Raw genomic sequence first — 18,441 nt, 5'->3', positions numbered from 1 at the left:
AATGACGTAATGTTATCTAGTTTCTTTTAAACAATGTTTGGGCATTTGGTTTCACTTTTAGAGCTGCGATTCCCGGTGACTACTACATTTACGTTACAGTCGATGGGAAAGAAGTTGATACCTACTGTAGTAACTCTAATAATTGCAGATTTCAGGTAATAATAAAGCGGTTTTATTTAATTTTCCCTAATTTGTAATGATTCTTCATCAAGAAAAATAAAGTGTACGTTAGTAAATTAAACACCAATTAAGTAATATATTAATTTGTAAACAGAACTCTAGTGCGGCAAATGGAACAGATAAGATATGATTTGTCAGAGGAACGAGATATAAACTTTTGCACCATTAGATACATATTTCAGTACCGCAATTAAACCAAACAAAGCGATCATTTTTGCTAAATTTCTTTTTTACCAGAAATGTTTTTATAAAACAATATTACAATTGTCTATTCTTTATTCTTATTCAACTAGTACAAAAGTAATAGAACACCAATAGTAAGACTTGTTTGGCCACGATCTGGAACTCCAGGTAAGTTCGAATTTTTAATAACATAATAAAATATTTCTAAATTGGTTTAGCCTGATAATAATAACTCAATAAGTTAATTAAACTTTAAAATAGTCTGAGAGCATACATTTCACGTTATATTATTATTTATGTACACAGAATAGCGGTAACGGTAAGCTGTAATCCGCGTACCTTGTCCCACATAGAAACTGTATCTATCCTGAACGGGTTTCCGCTCAACAACTGTCCGCTTCACGTTTTGTGTAAATGGTCATAGAGAAATAAAATAGATTCTATATTTTTATTTTCCACTTACCGTTTACCGCGTACTGTTACCCGCTCGTCTGTGGAAATGTAATGAAATGTATGCTATATCACACTATTCTAAAACACACTAAATTTAAATTGAGTTTAATCGACCTATTGAGTTTAATTTCACGCATTGCAGATTCTACGTTGAATTTCTATGGCTATATTGTAACTGATATTGTTACACCAAGTCAATCTCAAGCTGATGAATATGAAGACTCAAATACCGACATTGAAATTCAAAGGTACGCCTGAAAAACAGAAATCGTAAAGCTCTGTCTACACTATCAAGCTAGCTTGACGAAAAAGTGTGATGTGCCCAGATATGGTAGTGATATGCCCAAATATGATAGTGATATGACATCATCATGTCCATAATGGGCACATCAATTTTTGTGTCGCATAAAGTTTGATAAAATAGACAGAACTTTAAAAAAGAAATAATGAAATAAAAACTAAGCATACAGTTGTGCACCTGTACTGCTGTACACTCAATCTTAATGTTTTTACATTATTAGGAATTGTATAACTATAGCTTATACATGCTAGAAAGCTTGAAAAGTTGAATATGGTAGTATCAAGTAGCATAAGCCACACATTATTCGTCTAGCTTGAAAATTATTTTTGTTTTGTGTTTGTTTCAAATGTATGAATTTAGCCAAGGATAAATCGATTGTTACTGTTGCATGAATGACTCTTTAAAAATAATTCTTAACCATTTTGTTGTTGAATATATATATAAATTACTTGTTTTCCTCTTTTTTTCTACGGAAGTTAATAACTGTATTAAACTACAAAATAACCTATTCAACGTGTTTTTGTGGGACAATACATCTTTAACTAGAGCCACAGCGTAAAAACGCCTGATGCAAAATGTCACTCGTATTATAACTGTAGTTGAAATTTGTTGTTTTTAGGATATATATGGGATCTAGCATCTGTGATCCTATTGACCAAGAAACGGGAACTGTGTAAGTATTCATGTGTGGTTATGTTTAAGTAAAGTTTCTACTACCGATATTATCAACTCGGATCAAAATGATCAGAGATATTGGTAAATGTTATACCATGGGTATTATATATGTCCATGGTTATACCACAATGACAAGTTCACAATTAGGCCTATGACAAATGTATTATACACTGCATAACAAAATATAGTATGATATTATTTCAAAGACTAATAATTCAGTAATGTATTTTATATTTGTAATATTTTACTAAAATTGACATTTAAACCCGGATTAAGTGGCATTTGAATGAAAAATAGCATTCCGCTTTTAGAAATTAAAACTTTTAATCATAATTCATATTTTACACTACGCATGAAAATGAGCAAATAGTAAGTTCATATTGTTTGTTTTTAAATGTCTACCCATTTAGGTATGGTATTGACAAGGCTTCCAACGGCTGGGGAACCATTGTTTGTAAACCGAACAGTACAATTGTTGGTAAGTGTTTTAAAAATAGAAAATAACAACAATAGGTCATAAAATACCCATTGTTAAAGGTTCTTCTGTCTTCACGCAGCAATAACTTGATCTCAATTGGTTGTCACAAAATTGACAATAAGATCATCGAAAATCAGCTCGTAATTTGCAGTAGGGTCTGAAGAACATAAAAATAAAATATCTACATGACTAAAACAATAATTACAGAAATCGTCTGCTAACAAGTTTTATGTAGGCGCGCCTAATGATTTCTTTCCATTTATAATAATAAAATAAATTCTAGAAAAGAGAAAGTGAAAAAGAAAAAAGAGTAAATAAATAGGCATATACTGTACAAATGATGTGTGTTAGTAGAACGGATAGAATCTTTAAGAGTTGAAAGATAGATTAGATAACGATGTGGGCCAACGTACGTAAATGCTGTTATTATATGTGATTATTGTATTGGTCAAGATATCTTCAAGATAAATATAAACCATTACCACCACCTGAATCTACACACTAACGTGTCATTGATCAAATATAGATTACACAGTCACTTGATAACTAATACTAGTATTTGGTCAACAGAAAATGTACCAGAGACTTTAGAGAGCGGTCAAGTGATCAACAAGTATTACTACAGTTGTTAGCAATATTAGTGGTAAAAATAGATGTTTATTACAATAAACCAACTCTAAATTGGGTTGAAATTGCTTAAGTTCAGCAATTATTACACATTATCGGTAAACTACATTAAAGGCTCTTTCACACCTGCTCCGATACGGCTCAAAATCGCATCGCATCTCATTTTTTTCGTTTCACGACGCTCCACGCGGCCGGCTATGCACCAATCATTTTACTCCATATACGTGTAGCCGCGTGATATTCTGACGCGACCCTGAACTAGAACCGGAGCCGGACCGGAGAAGATATGAATGCCGCTTAATTTTTGCTGCTCTGGGTTAATAAATGCAAATATATATACATTGTTGTTTTTGTCTCTGTTTTTAAAAATCCTACATATATGGTATTGCTTTTTAAATATACTTTATGTTTCTTCATCATGTTTTCCCAGATTCGAAGAACATAACGTTCCTTGTGTCGTCTGAATGGGGTCGTTCATACACTGAGTCAGGGGCATATTCTGTTAGCTTTGGAGGAGAGCTTTATTTATATCAACTACACGCCGGTAAGAACGTATTCCTAAATTTCTAAATCTGTACTTCCAAGTATTGGTTTTTAAAAAAAAATTATAAAATTGATAAGACGTAAATAACAACAACACAAATGCAGTATCGCGTCATCATGTCATAAAACAACATGTATCTATTCCTATTTTCAGATATTAAAGGAGTGACACCAAACTATGGCAGCTACAGAGGAGGTACCCATATCACCATTGCTGGTAAATACTTCGGAACCAAGATGGAAAACGTTGCTGTTGATGTTGGTGGAGTCAAATGTGAGTTAGTCAGTGTTAAAGATAATGCTATTGAATGCATCACTGGAGAACAGCCTAGCAATCAAACAACCTTCCCTGGCAACCGAGGTATTTACCGAGAAGTATGGACAGACACATATTTTAACAGGTAACGATATTGGTTAATTGAAATTTGGTGATTTTTTCAATAAGTTTCTGTTCTTTTTGGTCGTATTTACTGTAAATTATTTTAACGTAACTTTGACATTATGACCAAGAAAAAATGGTCTCTTCTTTTCGTTTTCTTTTCCATGTTACAGTAACGTTGCAAAAGTTTATATTTTCATTATGCCTTTCAAAGCGGGCAGCGCGCAAACCGAGTCCCAGGATCTGCCCTTGAGATTGAACATTGTGGAGGCCAAACTTGCTGTTATACATGTGATTTTGTTCAATGTCACTTTCATGCAAACTTTTAGTTAGTTTGTCAAGTTTACGATGAGAGCAATAAGTCAGATGTTTACACTACCACCAGCAGTGTTATCAAATTTACCTCACCTGGTTTTCACTCATTTTCAACAACCGTCTTTATCTAAATGACTGTAAAGATATCATAATTTTTAAGTTCTGTCAGATTTACTGAGTGTATTATCAACATTATTGACAAATGTTCGTAGATATCTAATATTTTAAGGTTATCATAATTGATGTATGTTTCAAGAATAACCAAATATTTGCCTAATTATCGACTCACACGTTGAATCATAAAATGCAGGACATATTTGCAAACTTGTTGAGATGATAATAACTATAATAGTTCAGAAAGTTGAGCTTCTAAATGACAAAGGCTAAATCATTGTCCAGGGCATACAGGATGATTGGTAAACATGTCTGTACGAACTTTAGGCCTAGCCTACTTCAGAACTGATAAAAATTATCTTTGAAGTGCTAATATTGTCTGTTATCTAAAACAATAAATATAACACTAGAAATAATCTCCTTCAGATTAACACACTACAAATATTGTATTGTTGCACTAGACCTATATTGCCTTGTTAACCTTGTTAACATTTTATTCTTGTATTTTAGATATTTGTATTTTATGCTTTTCCTTCGGGAGGTTTCTGAAATAAATAAATAAATAAAATAACATAAAATAAATAAGTAACCCAAAATACTGTTGATCTTTATGGTACTTTTGCAAAAGGTATGATGAGTTTTCCTTCCCTTTTCATGTGTATAATCCTTGAGAACCTATTTCAAAAAGCTGTTCCAAAATAATCGTAAACTGTCACGAATCCATATATCCATATTAATTGGCAAATTTGCTTCTTAGTCCAGCGGCTTTATTTACAGTAGTCCTAGATGTACACGCTTGGTTCTCAAAACTGTAAATAATATGCTTCGGTGTAAGTTGATAAACATATACACAAACATACACGATAGTAAGACTTATTTTCTTTCCTCATTTAATTCGTTTTAGTGACTTCTCTGATGCTACCTGGAACACATCGGCCAGTGATTACTACATTGAGGTGCGTGACGAGTTCCAGTCTCCAGATGATCCTACGTTTGGAGAGACCGATTACTACTCGTCCAGATATAGGGGCTATTTTGTGGCACCATACGACGGTGTATTTAAATTCATGATTTACAGTGATGACCAATCAGAACTATACTTCAGCATGACAGAGAATCCGGAAGATAAAGTAAGACATTTTAAAATGCTATTATAACACATGCATTACTTTATGTGCCTATTTCGTATATTTATGAAATTTTCTGAAGTTTTTTGTCAAGGTGTATTTATAAACAAATGTATTTAATAGTATTATTTTTTATAGTATTAAAAACAGTCTATTAACAAAAAGGAAAACTATTGTATGTAGAAATTATTTAAAAAATACAATAAGAAATTGATGTGCTCTTTATTTAGGGCATACCATTGCTATGCGTAGTTTTACTAGTCGAAATTAATTAAACCAATTTGTATTTTTCCACGAAGAGACACATAATTATAGACGTGCATTAAAAATAATAAAGATGTTACTTGCTCGTTCACAAATGGATAACACTAGGATTAGGTTTTTTTTTCTTCTCGAACCAAACTAACTTTGTGCGCACGCATTTCAAAGATAATGAAATGAGATGAGTTTGTGGTATCCATAAAGAAACCATTAATTTTGTCTCTTTTTCTTTTGTAGGTAAAAATTGCATTCAATTCATGGGCAACCGGTAACTTTTACACACGTCCCGACGAACAAATATCCGACGCTTTGACACTAACTGGCGGGAACCACTACTACATCGAAGCCTATCTTCGTGAAGGATACGGATTAGACTATATCAACGTTGGTTTGATGATGTTTGATCTGCCGATTAGTAATGCTGATTATAGTGGAGCAGTTAACGAAGAACAAACAATATCAATTACATCAACTAAGAATAATGAACAACAGGTAGGCCATGCCGTTCATCCCTTAAGTTTATCTTTTTTCCACACCTGTACTCGATAGTTTCCATTGCTCAAACTAGTCTTCTATAAATGTCACCATGACATTGCATTAATCTAAAAAACTCACACTGTTTTGATCGAATACAAATGCTAGGACACGTAAAGTAAAAGTAGGCTAGGACTAGGTCTTTCTAAAAAACAAGACAAATTGTCAAGCAAGATCAAAGAATAGGACTACATGATGTACAGTTTGACTTTATCGAAATGTTTTAAACTACGATATTGCAGGATATCCATTTGTTAAACTGTGAGTTTCTCTCGCATTAAGCTCTGTCTACACTATTAATAATAATACATAATACAAAATTCTTTATTTCGTAAACAAATGTACATAATTATACAGAATTACAGATACAAAAATATCTAACTAATATACATAATTACATAATAAAACAATACAATAATAATACAAAAGTCCATGGACCACAAACTGGTAATACGTGTACATTAAAACTCTCGGAGTAAAAATAACCAGTTTACATCCATTGATGATCCGTAAAAGGCATTTCTCATAATGCACATAACCAGGATATTGTTAGAGTGGTTGACTCTTAGTGAGAAACCATAAATACATTTTTTTAAGGTTTTCTTTGAAAGATAATAAACCATTACTAACAAACATATTAAACTACTAGTTTTACAAAAAAGGACAATGTGCCCAAATAGGATAGTGATATGCTCAAATATGATATGACATCATCATGTCCATATATAAGCACATCACATTTTCACTTAAAGTTTGATAGTGTAGACAGAGCTTTAGATGAGTTCACATGAGAGTTAATGCCAGATAAATAATTTAGCCGTTCGTTTAGTATTACTTAAGTTAAAAACAATTCATTATCTTTAAAGGTTTTAAGTATTAATGGAGGAGATGGAGAAGTTCAAGAAATACTGTTGTTGTTTTCAAACTGTTCAAATGAAGACACAGAAAATGAGTATGTACGAGTATGCGAAGATCTGGAAGGAACGTTCAGCATTTCATTTATGGAAGAAACCACAGGTAACACGTTTACTCCAGTAAAGCCGATTTTCCAAAAATTCGCCTAGTGGAAAATCGGCTTAAGAAGTATCATTATCAATAATTCCAATACTGGTTAATCACATCGCAAGATGTCAGTTTCATTACTAATTATACAATATATAATATTATACAATAATTCAATATACAATATGTTTTCCTCTATTTAGCTTCATTGTCTGCTGATGTCACTGCCAATGATGTACAAGATGCTATTAACAACCTGCAGAGCGTTGCATATCCTGTGTCTGTCAATAAAACAATACGATTGGCTGGAAATGTGTTTGTGATTCATTTCCCATCAGGTTCGGGTAAGCAGATAATTTCATGAAACATGGCTTTGTTGTATTGCAAATTCTATTCTATATCTCTGTTTTCTTCCTCTTGAATATTGAACTCTTTATTGATAAATCGTATGACCTTTACACAAGAGGTCACAAGAGCATGAGAAAATGCATGAAGGAGAATAAAGAGGTGTGCCAATCAGCATTGATAGATAACTTAATTAACTGAACCGGGTTCGATGGAATTCAAATTATATGTATAATGTAGTTTCTTTTAATTTTACCTAAACAACTATTATGCCTACTGCCACTAGAAATAAATGTAACTATTTTTGCTTGAGAAAAGCAGAGTTTGTTAAATAAAATTTAATATTGGAATATTCGAGACACAGTATAATTACGTTTCTTTGAATTCATTAAAAAATGTCTTCAATGTCAAGTAGACAAAAACCATTTTTGTAATGTTATTCTTGTTTAGGTAATGTTCAACAATTGGTTGGAATGTCCGATGACTTCGAGGTCGAGAGCTCCACCACAGTTGAAGGAAGCATGGCTACCATTGACAGTTTCGCAGTCACATTTGACGATATTGAAAGCACAGCACTGTCAAGTTCATCAACTGCTGAAGATTTTGAAGAAGCTTTAATAGAGATGTTCACTGTCCAATGTCAACTGGATTCAGGGTCAAGTGGTCTTTACACAAATGATTACGAGGGTACTGCAAGTGGGTATGAGTCTGGCACACGAGTGATGGATGTGGAACCATACTGTGGACGGGCTTCTTTGAAGAATCCTAGTATAATTTACGCAGCAGGAGAAACTGAGTCATCTAATGGAGAGACTGTTGATTTAATCGATGCCGAAAAAAATCGAAAGGTAATAAATATAAGATTTTTTTTAAGTTGACTGTTACGTTTTTTATGCGCGTTAAAGGTTAGTGCATACCAGTTTTGGCGGGAAACCGACAGAAGATCAATGAAAAGCAAATAATTGCTCTTGTCTTCTCTAATTCACTGTAATTGTACTGTTTATTATTATTGGAAGTAAATCGGAATGAAAACGAACACAACCAAAGTCTTCTAGTTTTCTTTTAATATTATTGATCCCGAGAAAAGAAACACATCACTATAATTAGCTAAGCTATCTATCATATTGTAAATCCCAGGTGCCAATCTGTTTAATTTCGGGATTTTGTTAATTATGAAATTTCAACTACACTGAAATCCCACAAATGTTATACTTTGTTTATATAGATCAGCTTGTATATGTTTTTCTTATGAATTTGCCATCATTATTATTGAATGCATTCAATTACGGCTAAAAACAAAAACATTATGTAATTAAATTAATTATAGGTATGCTTTGCTTATAACGGAGCCCTGTCACAGGAAGTAAAGTTCACAATTCGTTGGAAACATTATGAAGATGGAGATCAAAGAAGTGAGAGAGTTTACAGAGTGTCTGAACTGACAAAGACAACAAGGTAAGAAGACCATGTGTTACTATGCGTCTTTTGAATTCTATTGCAATTTGAATGGTACTGCATTCTTAACTAATATACACGATTAAGAGTTCGTATTAGGTATAACCAACTTTTGAATATTAAGGTTTAATAATATTTATTGCTTAATCAACATTAATGCATGGAGATTATTAATATTGTATTTTTTATTCCCTAAAATCAAAGAAAATAAGATGCCTTATAAATACACTATATAAACATATACAATACAAAAGTGATAGAAATAAACTAAAATATTAAGTATAATATATTAAATACTTACATAACAACTATAAATTGAATATTGTTTACAATACAATATTACAATGTGTAATAGCACTAACATTGAAAAGAATACAAGAACCATGCCAACCAACTAGTAAATTAGGGATGTTATAGGCTTAAATCTCATTTGAAAAAATGTGCGATTTTCTTATACATATTGATTTAGGCATAATTCACACTATGGGAACGAGGCATAACTACACTCTATAAAATGTTGTCTCTTATTTTACTTTATTGAAATGTTAACAAATTAGAAAGAAACATATCTACCCAACGGTCGGTCGGTCGGTAAACACTAACTTGACCACGCGACTGCAGCCATGTATATGGCCTTGTTTTCTTTCATAATCGATGGACAAATAGTTCATATATTTATTTTAAATATCTGTTAGGGAATGATGTTTTAATAAATAGACAACTTAGTAAAACACATTTATTTTTAAATTTCAGTTGGAGTTATGACTGCTTTGATATATACAGCTATATACAGCAAGACGAAGAACTCAATTTTGATAGTAGTCCCGGATCAACATTTAATGTTGAGGTCATTACACTCTACCAAGATGGTGGTGACTTCTACATTGATAACTTGAATATTGGGTCCAGTGAAATAAGATGTAAGTCATTAAAGATACAAATATATCCGTAACAAACCACCCTGCTCAAAATAGAAAATATGGATACAAATCGTGGATAGCGTGATGTCTGAATAACGGCAAACGTTAAAGAGAGAGATGGATATATGTAAGGTGAAAACTAAAGAAAAAAAAAGCTTGTTTGCATTTTTTAGAAAGAACCTTTCCTCCTTTCAGTTCAACCCAACCCCATCATTAAAGTCATTTAAGGCAAATAAACTCGGCAGACACGTGATGGAAATGAAAATGGCAGAAAATACTAAGGGTAGCCCAATATGAATTCGCCTATTTAATATTTAAAAGTATAGATTCTATAGTAATTATAATAAAAACATATTTTGAAGTAATGCTTGACAAGGAACTGATTTCTTCACTTCTTTTGTCACCTGTAGTTTTTAGGTACAATGTGGATTTTTTTTTTAAAATCCGGATTTAATAGATATGCACTCTTTAATGTTTTTTTGTGGTTTTTAGATCTTCAAACTCGTCCTGCAGCTCGACCAAACGATATATTTGTTACAGAAGTATCCGTTGTAAAAGACACAAACAGCTTTAATATCACACTATTCGCAGCAAACTGTGCCTACGGATTCCCTCTACTCCAAGTTAAAGCTGCAAATATTACAAATGGATCAGTTGAAGACGAGAGTGATTACGTCGAATTTAGCAGTAATGATTGGCGAAATGGAACAACAATTACCGTTGACAGGTTGATAGCAGCATCAAAACCAATATCTGGTACTTTCATGATGGAATGGAATGGTAAAAGCTCAGGTAAGCTCATTTTAATAAATTATTACAATACCTGTCACTATCTTGTTAACAGCTGTAAATATGCTGATAGTTGCATGAGAAAACTATACAATAATACCATTAAAAAATCGTCAGATCATATATGGTTATACTGTACTCTGATAATAATTGATTATTTAGGCCAACTAACTCAGACATTCGTCACGGTACTTTATCCACCACCACAACTATAGTAGGGATAATACTGAAATTGAGCTAATTCATTCAGTAGGCAAAACTCAGGTTTACTCAGAAAGTCATAGCTTAGTCCCTGAGATTTCTCCACGCTTAGGAAGAGTAAAGTAGCAGTATAATCCACACAATCGTAAGCCGGGTTTTCCCGCGTTGCACACTTCAGTTCACTGAATAATTCTTTTCTATTTGACTTTTTAAATATATATTTTCAGCCATTTTAGTACGCTTTAATATTTCGATCTTATAACACTTATCAAAAATGGTTTAGTAGATTTTTTACTTCCTTTTAATTAAAAAAAAAAACTATATTTTTTCCATAGCTGTATCTGCCACGTATTCAGCCAAACAAATGAAAGAATTGCTTGAAGGGTATTTTTCCACTGGACTGGTGGCTGTAGAGAAGGCGTCAACATGCTCATCTTCAATCTGGAACATTGAATGGACTGAGATTGGTGGTGATCATGAACCCATAGAGGTAAAGGCAATACTTAATGTCTTTGCAAATAAATTAAATATTAAATGTAATATAATAATCTAATACATATTGTATGTGAAAAAAGGAAGAAAGAAAAAGAATAAAATGTTTTATCCTTGGAATTTTCACACATTTCCCGTATGTTTTTAGGTACACCCATGCGCTTACTATTCTCAAAAGTTGGTAGTATAGTCCCTGAACAATGTTCTATCTTAGGCCTCAGTGCCTCAACAATCCTCGTAGATTCATATATTATGTTACATTATAGGCACAGTATATACAGGCTTAGTAATTTGAGGAAATATACTTAAGTGCATCTAAAAAAGTATATAATTTGTTTGATATTTTCAGATTAATGGAACAGGTTTAGTAGGTGATGACGTAGACATTACAACTTATACAGACGTTGATGGCGCACTAATCCTTGCTCCTATTCCAGGTGACTACCTACGAACCCCACATTCGTCGCCTCAAGTAAGTAGTCAAGATTAAAGTAAAGTGTTTTATGCTTGGGTCCCACTACAGACGCATGGACGTAACGCAACGTAAGGGATTTGACCAATCACAAGTGATGAAATATTCAAACTGTCGCTTGCGTTTACATTCTTGCGTTGTATCTCTAGTGGAAACCAAGCTGTACTGGTCAGAAATAAAACAAGAAAGCATAAAACTGTTGAAAATAAACCACATTCGACAATGGTCACGAAACTTTAATTTTTGAAAACAAAATCTTGTCAGGTTTTCAACCGTCAGTTTTGATTTTCATTTCAGGTTGAAGTCTATATAAATGAGGTGATCTCCAGTTGTGCCACGGATAATTGTACATTTGATTATAATGAAGATTACACTGCCGAAATATCAAACATTGACAGACATTCAGGTAAAATAAGCATACTCGATTTTCTATGACTGCTAGACTTTTAGTCTTGGTGTATGTCCTGTTCTGCCAGATTGATAAAGCTTTGTTCCCACAAGGCGCAGTGCAAGTGAGTTGACCAATCATGTCACGATATATCTTTCGAACTGTCGCTTGTGATTGGTAAACTTACTTTAGTTGTGAGTCCTTGCGTTGTTCACTAGTGGGAACCAAGTTCGATGCAAACCATGTACGAACATTGGTTGTGGGCTGTTGTTGAGGGTAGACAATGTGATAAACACGTATATGTCACAGAAGAAGAATTTCCTAGACTAACTTAGCGCTTTTTAAACTAAGTTAAAACTTTGTCCTCTGAAATAGCACCAGCCAGTGTCTTCCATAAGAAACATTTTGTACACGTCTCATGTGTTAATTGTCCATGTTTTCTATTGATCAGGTTCTGAAGCTGAACAGACGACCATCACCATCACAGGCACCGGATTCAGCGTAGAAAGTTCTGAGAACATTGTTACCATTGGTGATATAGCATGTGAAGTACAATCCTGTAGTGAAATTCAGATAGTATGCGATGTCCAAAACGGAAAGGCGGGAATTTATGAAGTTGAAGTCAACGTTGTACCTTTTGGATATGCTGAAAGCAGTAGTGTGTATTAATTTACATTATTATATATTTTAAATATTATGTTGTATTGGAATTTTGTATATTTCACTGGTTAACTTTTTTTAATTCTGGAAAAGGTATTGATATGGCGATTCATACTTAATGTAATTCTTTTATGTGTACAGTATGCACCTACATATGAGGAGGCGTGACAGTGTTTCGACTTACTGTTTGACTTTGAATAAAATAGGCTAAAAGTTGAGTTGAGTTTTTTGTTGTTTATGATCAGACATCATAACTCATGATTTTATTCCATATTTCAGCTGATGTATCTTTTAACTACACTGTCAACATTACCAGTATTGAGCCAGAATCAGGCAGCGAATCAGGTATAAACATTAATTTCTCTCTGATATAATAGCAGACATTTTGTTTACTTACATTACTTGTTTCCGAAACAGCAAAGCTATGGAGAGGCTAGGTATTAAGACTAGGTATAAAGTCCCTCTTAAAAATAAAGTCAAAGGTTCAATACGGTGAGAATTGTTGTGGGCGGCTGACTTGACTAACAGCTTGCTTGACTTGACTAAGAGCTTTGCAGAAACAACTACATGTCAAAGTAAATAAATTTGATGAAATATTTAATCTTTATATTTATATGTTTTTTAAAGGAGGAACTGAGGTAACTATTTATGGTCACGGTTTTAGTGATATTCCAGAAGAGAACACAGTTTTTATTGGTAGTACACGATGTGTCGTCACTCAATCAAGCTTTAATGTTATCAATTGTACATTGGAAGTCCAGGTTAGCAAAACTATTTCTTTGTCATAGGCTTGAAATAAACTGGTTTTCCTAGAATGGCTTATAGGATCCTTCTAGTAAAACACTTACCACTTATTTCATTTTCATTATTTCATTTATTTTGACTCCTTAAAATTACAAACAAAAACCAACATTCAAAACCAGAGACAGGATTCCTAAAAATCGAACTTAATAACAATATAGCAGGTCTCCTATTGCACTGATAGGGTACAAACACAATTTAGAATATAATTTGTATAAACGCATAAAAAAAATAAATGCATAAAAATAATATATAAAAATATAATTAAAATAAATTGCAATATCATTAAAAATTATCAATAAATAGTAAAATCTTATTTGCAATCTTAACAATTGTTAAGCTTGTTGTATACGATCGTATAGTCCTAATAGCTGTATTCAAAACTTTCGTAGTAGTAGTAGTAGTAGTAGTAGTAGTAGTAGTAGTAGTAGTAGTAGTAGTAGTAGTAGTCCCTCCTCCCATGCACGCTGAATGTGGAAAAATTGAGTATTTTAAAGAATTTACTTATTACTGCTTATTTTAAAAGCAAAGCATATTCAACCAAAACACTTTTGATCTGTAATATGTAGGCCCACTAATCGAAAACAATAAAACACATACAATAATTATTATATGACTTGAATTTAATATTAACAATACATTTTACTGTTTCGTTTGAAGAATGAGTCTAGGCGACGAAGATCAACAAACAAGGTAGATGTTTATGTTGAAATCGATAACCAATCGCACAGTAAGGACAATGCGTTTACTCAAGATCCAGCCTTAACGCCAACAATATCAAGTATCTCACCGACTTCAAGTAGTGTTCTAGGTTCGTTATTCTTACTAAAAATTTTTTATGATAATGGGGTCTTTTCCTAAATCGTAACTACAGTAGGTTGGGACAAGTTAGCCTAACAATTCTGATATTCAATATTAGAGAATAGAGAATAACATTAGTCACAATTAAAGTGAAAAAGATGTAGCAAGGCCAATGCATGGCTGCAGTCGCCTGCTCAAGTTAGTGACCAACCAACCGACCGACATAGTGAGCTGTAGAGTCGTTGCACGCGACTAAAAACATGCATTGTAATTTAATACATCTGCTTCTAATAGGATTATTAAACACCATGTTTGAAAGTTTTACTTCATGTGCAAAAGTTTTACTTGATGTGCAAAGGTTTTACCTGTATATGCGTGCGCAAAAAGTTTTACTTTGTGTGAAAAAGTGTTACTGGATTTACAAAAGTGATTAATTAATTAATTGATTTTTTTATTATCTTTTATAGACCGATGCAGAGATATTATGAAAAGTCGAATCTACTACAGAACTTTATTTATTTGAAAATATGCGTTTGCGATGTGATGCGATGCGTTTTTAGAACTTTGTGTTTTAATTAATCATAACATTGTGTAGAAACAAATTCAGGGCTATGATGTTGTTTTAAATAATTATTTTTGTTTGGAATTAGCAAATTTTAAATTTTTGTTTTGTTTTCTTTTTAGGGGGAGGCACCATTGTTATACTTGGGTCAAGCTTCGGTACCAAAGAGCCTATGGTTACTATTAATAAACTTGAATGTTCTGTGACATCATTTAATGACACCGAAATTCAATGTACTGTTCCTGGTAACGAACCTGGAATCTATGACGTGACGGTATCGGTGCCAGGAAAAGGTTATGCTAAAACTGGGTATGTTTCAAGCTATAATGCTTAAATAGAGATTTTATGTGTCTTTTTATACTTAAAATGAACTACAGCATTAGCAGACATGGACTTTTACCAAATTTCTCTGAAAATTATTTTGTTTAAGTCAGTAAAGTAGGATTTAATTTAAAGTGGTTTCACTTTTTACATTTCCCTCGACATAAGTGTGAATAATGTGAATTATGGCCATTGTTTTATAATAACATAAAATAAATATCTTAATCCAGATGAATAACAATAATTATAAATATTTATTTTTCAGACAACAATTTTCGTATGATCTTGTAATTGAAGGCATCTTCCCTGATCATGGTTCTCTGCAAGGCGGTACAACGGTATTTATTACTGGTTCTGGTTTTGGTACTAATACTTCTTTGGTTGATGTAAGTTTTGGTTTTGTGACCTGTGACATCACAGATCTGAATGATGACCTGATTCAATGTACATCCGGGAGCTCGGGAGTTGTACATACTGTGACCAATCAAGGAAAACATGAAGGTATGTTTATGCTCAATTAACAAATATGTCATTGGGATATTTAATAATGTAAAAAAAAAATACGTGTGATATACTAACATTGACCTATTAAATAATCATCATTCTGGCAATGATATAATAAGTTTAACAGAGAAGTGTACATTCTGCTAAAGTCTAATCTTCTCTTTCTTCTAAAGACACTTCCGTATATTTTAAATGCATTCTTTCTTTCACCAGCTGTTTAGGTTCAGGCATTTATCTATAAATTGCATTTTCTGCTCTCTTACAGATTATGGAGTTGGTTATAAGTGGGATCCACAGGTGTTAAAAATAATGGCAGGTGATACAGTGATGTGGCAATGGTCAACACCAGCTCTTGTTGACTCTGTAGGTTATACAGTTCAACAAACTGCAGATGCAGATTCGGTAGAATATGATGGTAAAGGGTTCTACGCAGGATCAAGGTCAAAAAGTGGTATGTGTTTCACTCATAACAAGTAATTGTTTGAAGAGTGTTTGCTGGCATGCTCATGCAGTCATCATGAACTATATTCTGGGACATGTGTATAGGCTTACTTTCTTACGTTCGGCTACTCGAAGTATTATAAATATTAAACCATTCACAAATATATTATATAGTTGAAACTTAAGAAAGAGAAATTTTACAATTTATTGCCTAGTTATTTAAATACAGTAATGATGTTACCATTTTAAATTTAATGAATATTTAACATTTTAAACAGGTACGTATTCTTACACATTCAACAACGAAGGAGAATATTATTATTCAAGTGGTCCTGTAAATTCGGATGTCCCAGAAGAAGACAAATTCTATCTAACTGGTGTTATCTATGTTGCTCCATTTGGATCTGTAGCTTACCCACTGTCTGTAAAATTGAATGACATTTCTGCCAACCATGATGTCAGTGCTCAGAGCAATACTCCAACTGATAGTAGTTCTTGCCCAGGAGATGATGACACTATATCTGGTTGTTCTTCAGCAATGCCAACCATAAGTGACATCTCGTTGTTCTCTTTTGCATTCTGGGATTGCAGTACAGCTACAATTGACGTTATTACACCATTGATTGGCTCGGCAGAGCAGACTATAACTATCGAAGGATCTGGTTTCAGTGATGTGGCTTGTGAGAATGTAGTCATGATTGGGTATGATCACGCATGTAGCGTCATTTTTAGTAATGCAACACTTATTGAATGCATTATCGAAACCAATAACTCACTACTGGTTGGTTATTATCACGAGATATCAGTTAATGTGAAAAATCAAGGTTACGCTATGAATGTTATTGATACGCTAGCAGCAAGAAGTTATATATTAGTGCCTAGTATAACCTCTGTTGATCCATCTCAAGGTTCGCTGGCTGGTGGTACAGTACTAACAATTGAGGGCAATGGGTTTTCTGCTTCATCCGTTGATGATTTGATTGTTTCACTTGGACCAGAGTCCTGTCTCATTCAATCATTTAACTACACTCATATAATTTGTTCCACCACTTCTCATGATGTATCTGGTCATACATTTGATGTTGCTATCGAATTAAATCACCAGTCATCCATCAACATCGGTGTTCAGCCTTTCAATTTCACCTACCAGCAACATCTGACAATGCAAGTTCAAGACGTTTTTCCAGATACTATTAGTGGTGCCTTGAACACCATCTATGTAAATGGATCTGACTTTGGTGATGTCATCAGTGACATCACAGTAACGTTCGGAAATGTTGATTGTGCTGTGGTTGCTGTAAATAGTGAAGAGATTGAGTGTGAGGTTGGCTATGTCCCAGTAGGTGAACTGCCAATCACGGTACATCGGAAGAGATATGGAAATGCAAACTTAGTCAATTTTGACACTGTATGGGGAGATGCTGTTATCGATACTATCAGCCCACAACAGGGAAGTACTGAAGGTGGAACTCTGATTACAATCGAAGGAAGCGGCTTCCATACTGATGACACATCTGTATTAATTGATGGTGATGTTTGTGAAATTACATTTGTTAACATTTCAATGGTCACGTGTATCACAAACTCTCACTCAGCTGCCACTACAGACCTCCTTGTTACATCAAATGGGGAAGAGTTTTCTACTCAGAATTTTGAGTTCACGTCTTCGGCAACTCCAACGATATCATCAGTTTCCCCATCGTCTGGAAATTCTGGCGACAGTATCACAATACGTGGAGTCAATTTTGGATCATCGACAGCAGACGTTGAAGTAACAGTTGATGGAGAAGAGTGCACAGTTGTAGGCAGTGTAACAGCGACAGAGATTATCTGTGAAGTTCCATCACACGGTGCTGGGGTGTACACGGTAGAAGCTGCTGTCTTTAACCTAGGGAAAGCTTCATCAGTCGTAACATTCGAGTATATTCTTTCAATTGCTTCAAGTTTTCCAATTGATGGTAAGCAAAACTTAATTTTAGCAATATTACTTCAAAATAAAACCTAATATAATACAAAAGATAAAAGTAATTATTTTGCATCTTTTAAAATCATCAGATGACATGATATTTTATTAATCTGTTTAGACCTTAACTGAATTATATCATGAAAAGTTAAAT

General features: G+C 33.4%; 1 protein-coding gene across 1 annotated transcript in view; it reads left to right on the top strand.

Moving 5' to 3' along the window:
• LOC144836151 (fibrocystin-L-like) overlaps positions 1–18,441 on the top strand; it is a 43,489-nt gene that overhangs the window by 8,418 nt on the left and 16,630 nt on the right. The window contains exons 4-29 of the mRNA XM_078691359.1: positions 62–155; positions 474–531; positions 959–1,064; positions 1,737–1,790; positions 2,203–2,270; positions 3,328–3,441; positions 3,595–3,841; positions 5,153–5,378; positions 5,874–6,128; positions 7,037–7,187; positions 7,376–7,516; positions 7,968–8,365; positions 8,845–8,972; positions 9,726–9,892; positions 10,385–10,684; positions 11,218–11,372; positions 11,724–11,846; positions 12,144–12,252; positions 12,686–12,892; positions 13,174–13,239; positions 13,522–13,655; positions 14,356–14,506; positions 15,181–15,367; positions 15,645–15,880; positions 16,149–16,334; positions 16,603–18,282. Of these exons, the coding sequence (XP_078547485.1) occupies positions 62–155; positions 474–531; positions 959–1,064; positions 1,737–1,790; positions 2,203–2,270; positions 3,328–3,441; positions 3,595–3,841; positions 5,153–5,378; positions 5,874–6,128; positions 7,037–7,187; positions 7,376–7,516; positions 7,968–8,365; positions 8,845–8,972; positions 9,726–9,892; positions 10,385–10,684; positions 11,218–11,372; positions 11,724–11,846; positions 12,144–12,252; positions 12,686–12,892; positions 13,174–13,239; positions 13,522–13,655; positions 14,356–14,506; positions 15,181–15,367; positions 15,645–15,880; positions 16,149–16,334; positions 16,603–18,282 (5,741 nt within the window). The remainder of the gene's footprint in view (positions 1–61; positions 156–473; positions 532–958; positions 1,065–1,736; positions 1,791–2,202; positions 2,271–3,327; positions 3,442–3,594; positions 3,842–5,152; positions 5,379–5,873; positions 6,129–7,036; positions 7,188–7,375; positions 7,517–7,967; positions 8,366–8,844; positions 8,973–9,725; positions 9,893–10,384; positions 10,685–11,217; positions 11,373–11,723; positions 11,847–12,143; positions 12,253–12,685; positions 12,893–13,173; positions 13,240–13,521; positions 13,656–14,355; positions 14,507–15,180; positions 15,368–15,644; positions 15,881–16,148; positions 16,335–16,602; positions 18,283–18,441) is intronic.

Source organism: Antedon bifida, chromosome 2 (genome assembly GCF_963402885.1).
Source record: "Antedon bifida chromosome 2, ecAntBifi1.1, whole genome shotgun sequence".
Classification (NCBI taxonomy): Eukaryota; Metazoa; Echinodermata; class Crinoidea; order Comatulida; family Antedonidae; genus Antedon; species Antedon bifida.
This window is presented reverse-complemented; position numbering and strand designations above follow the sequence as displayed.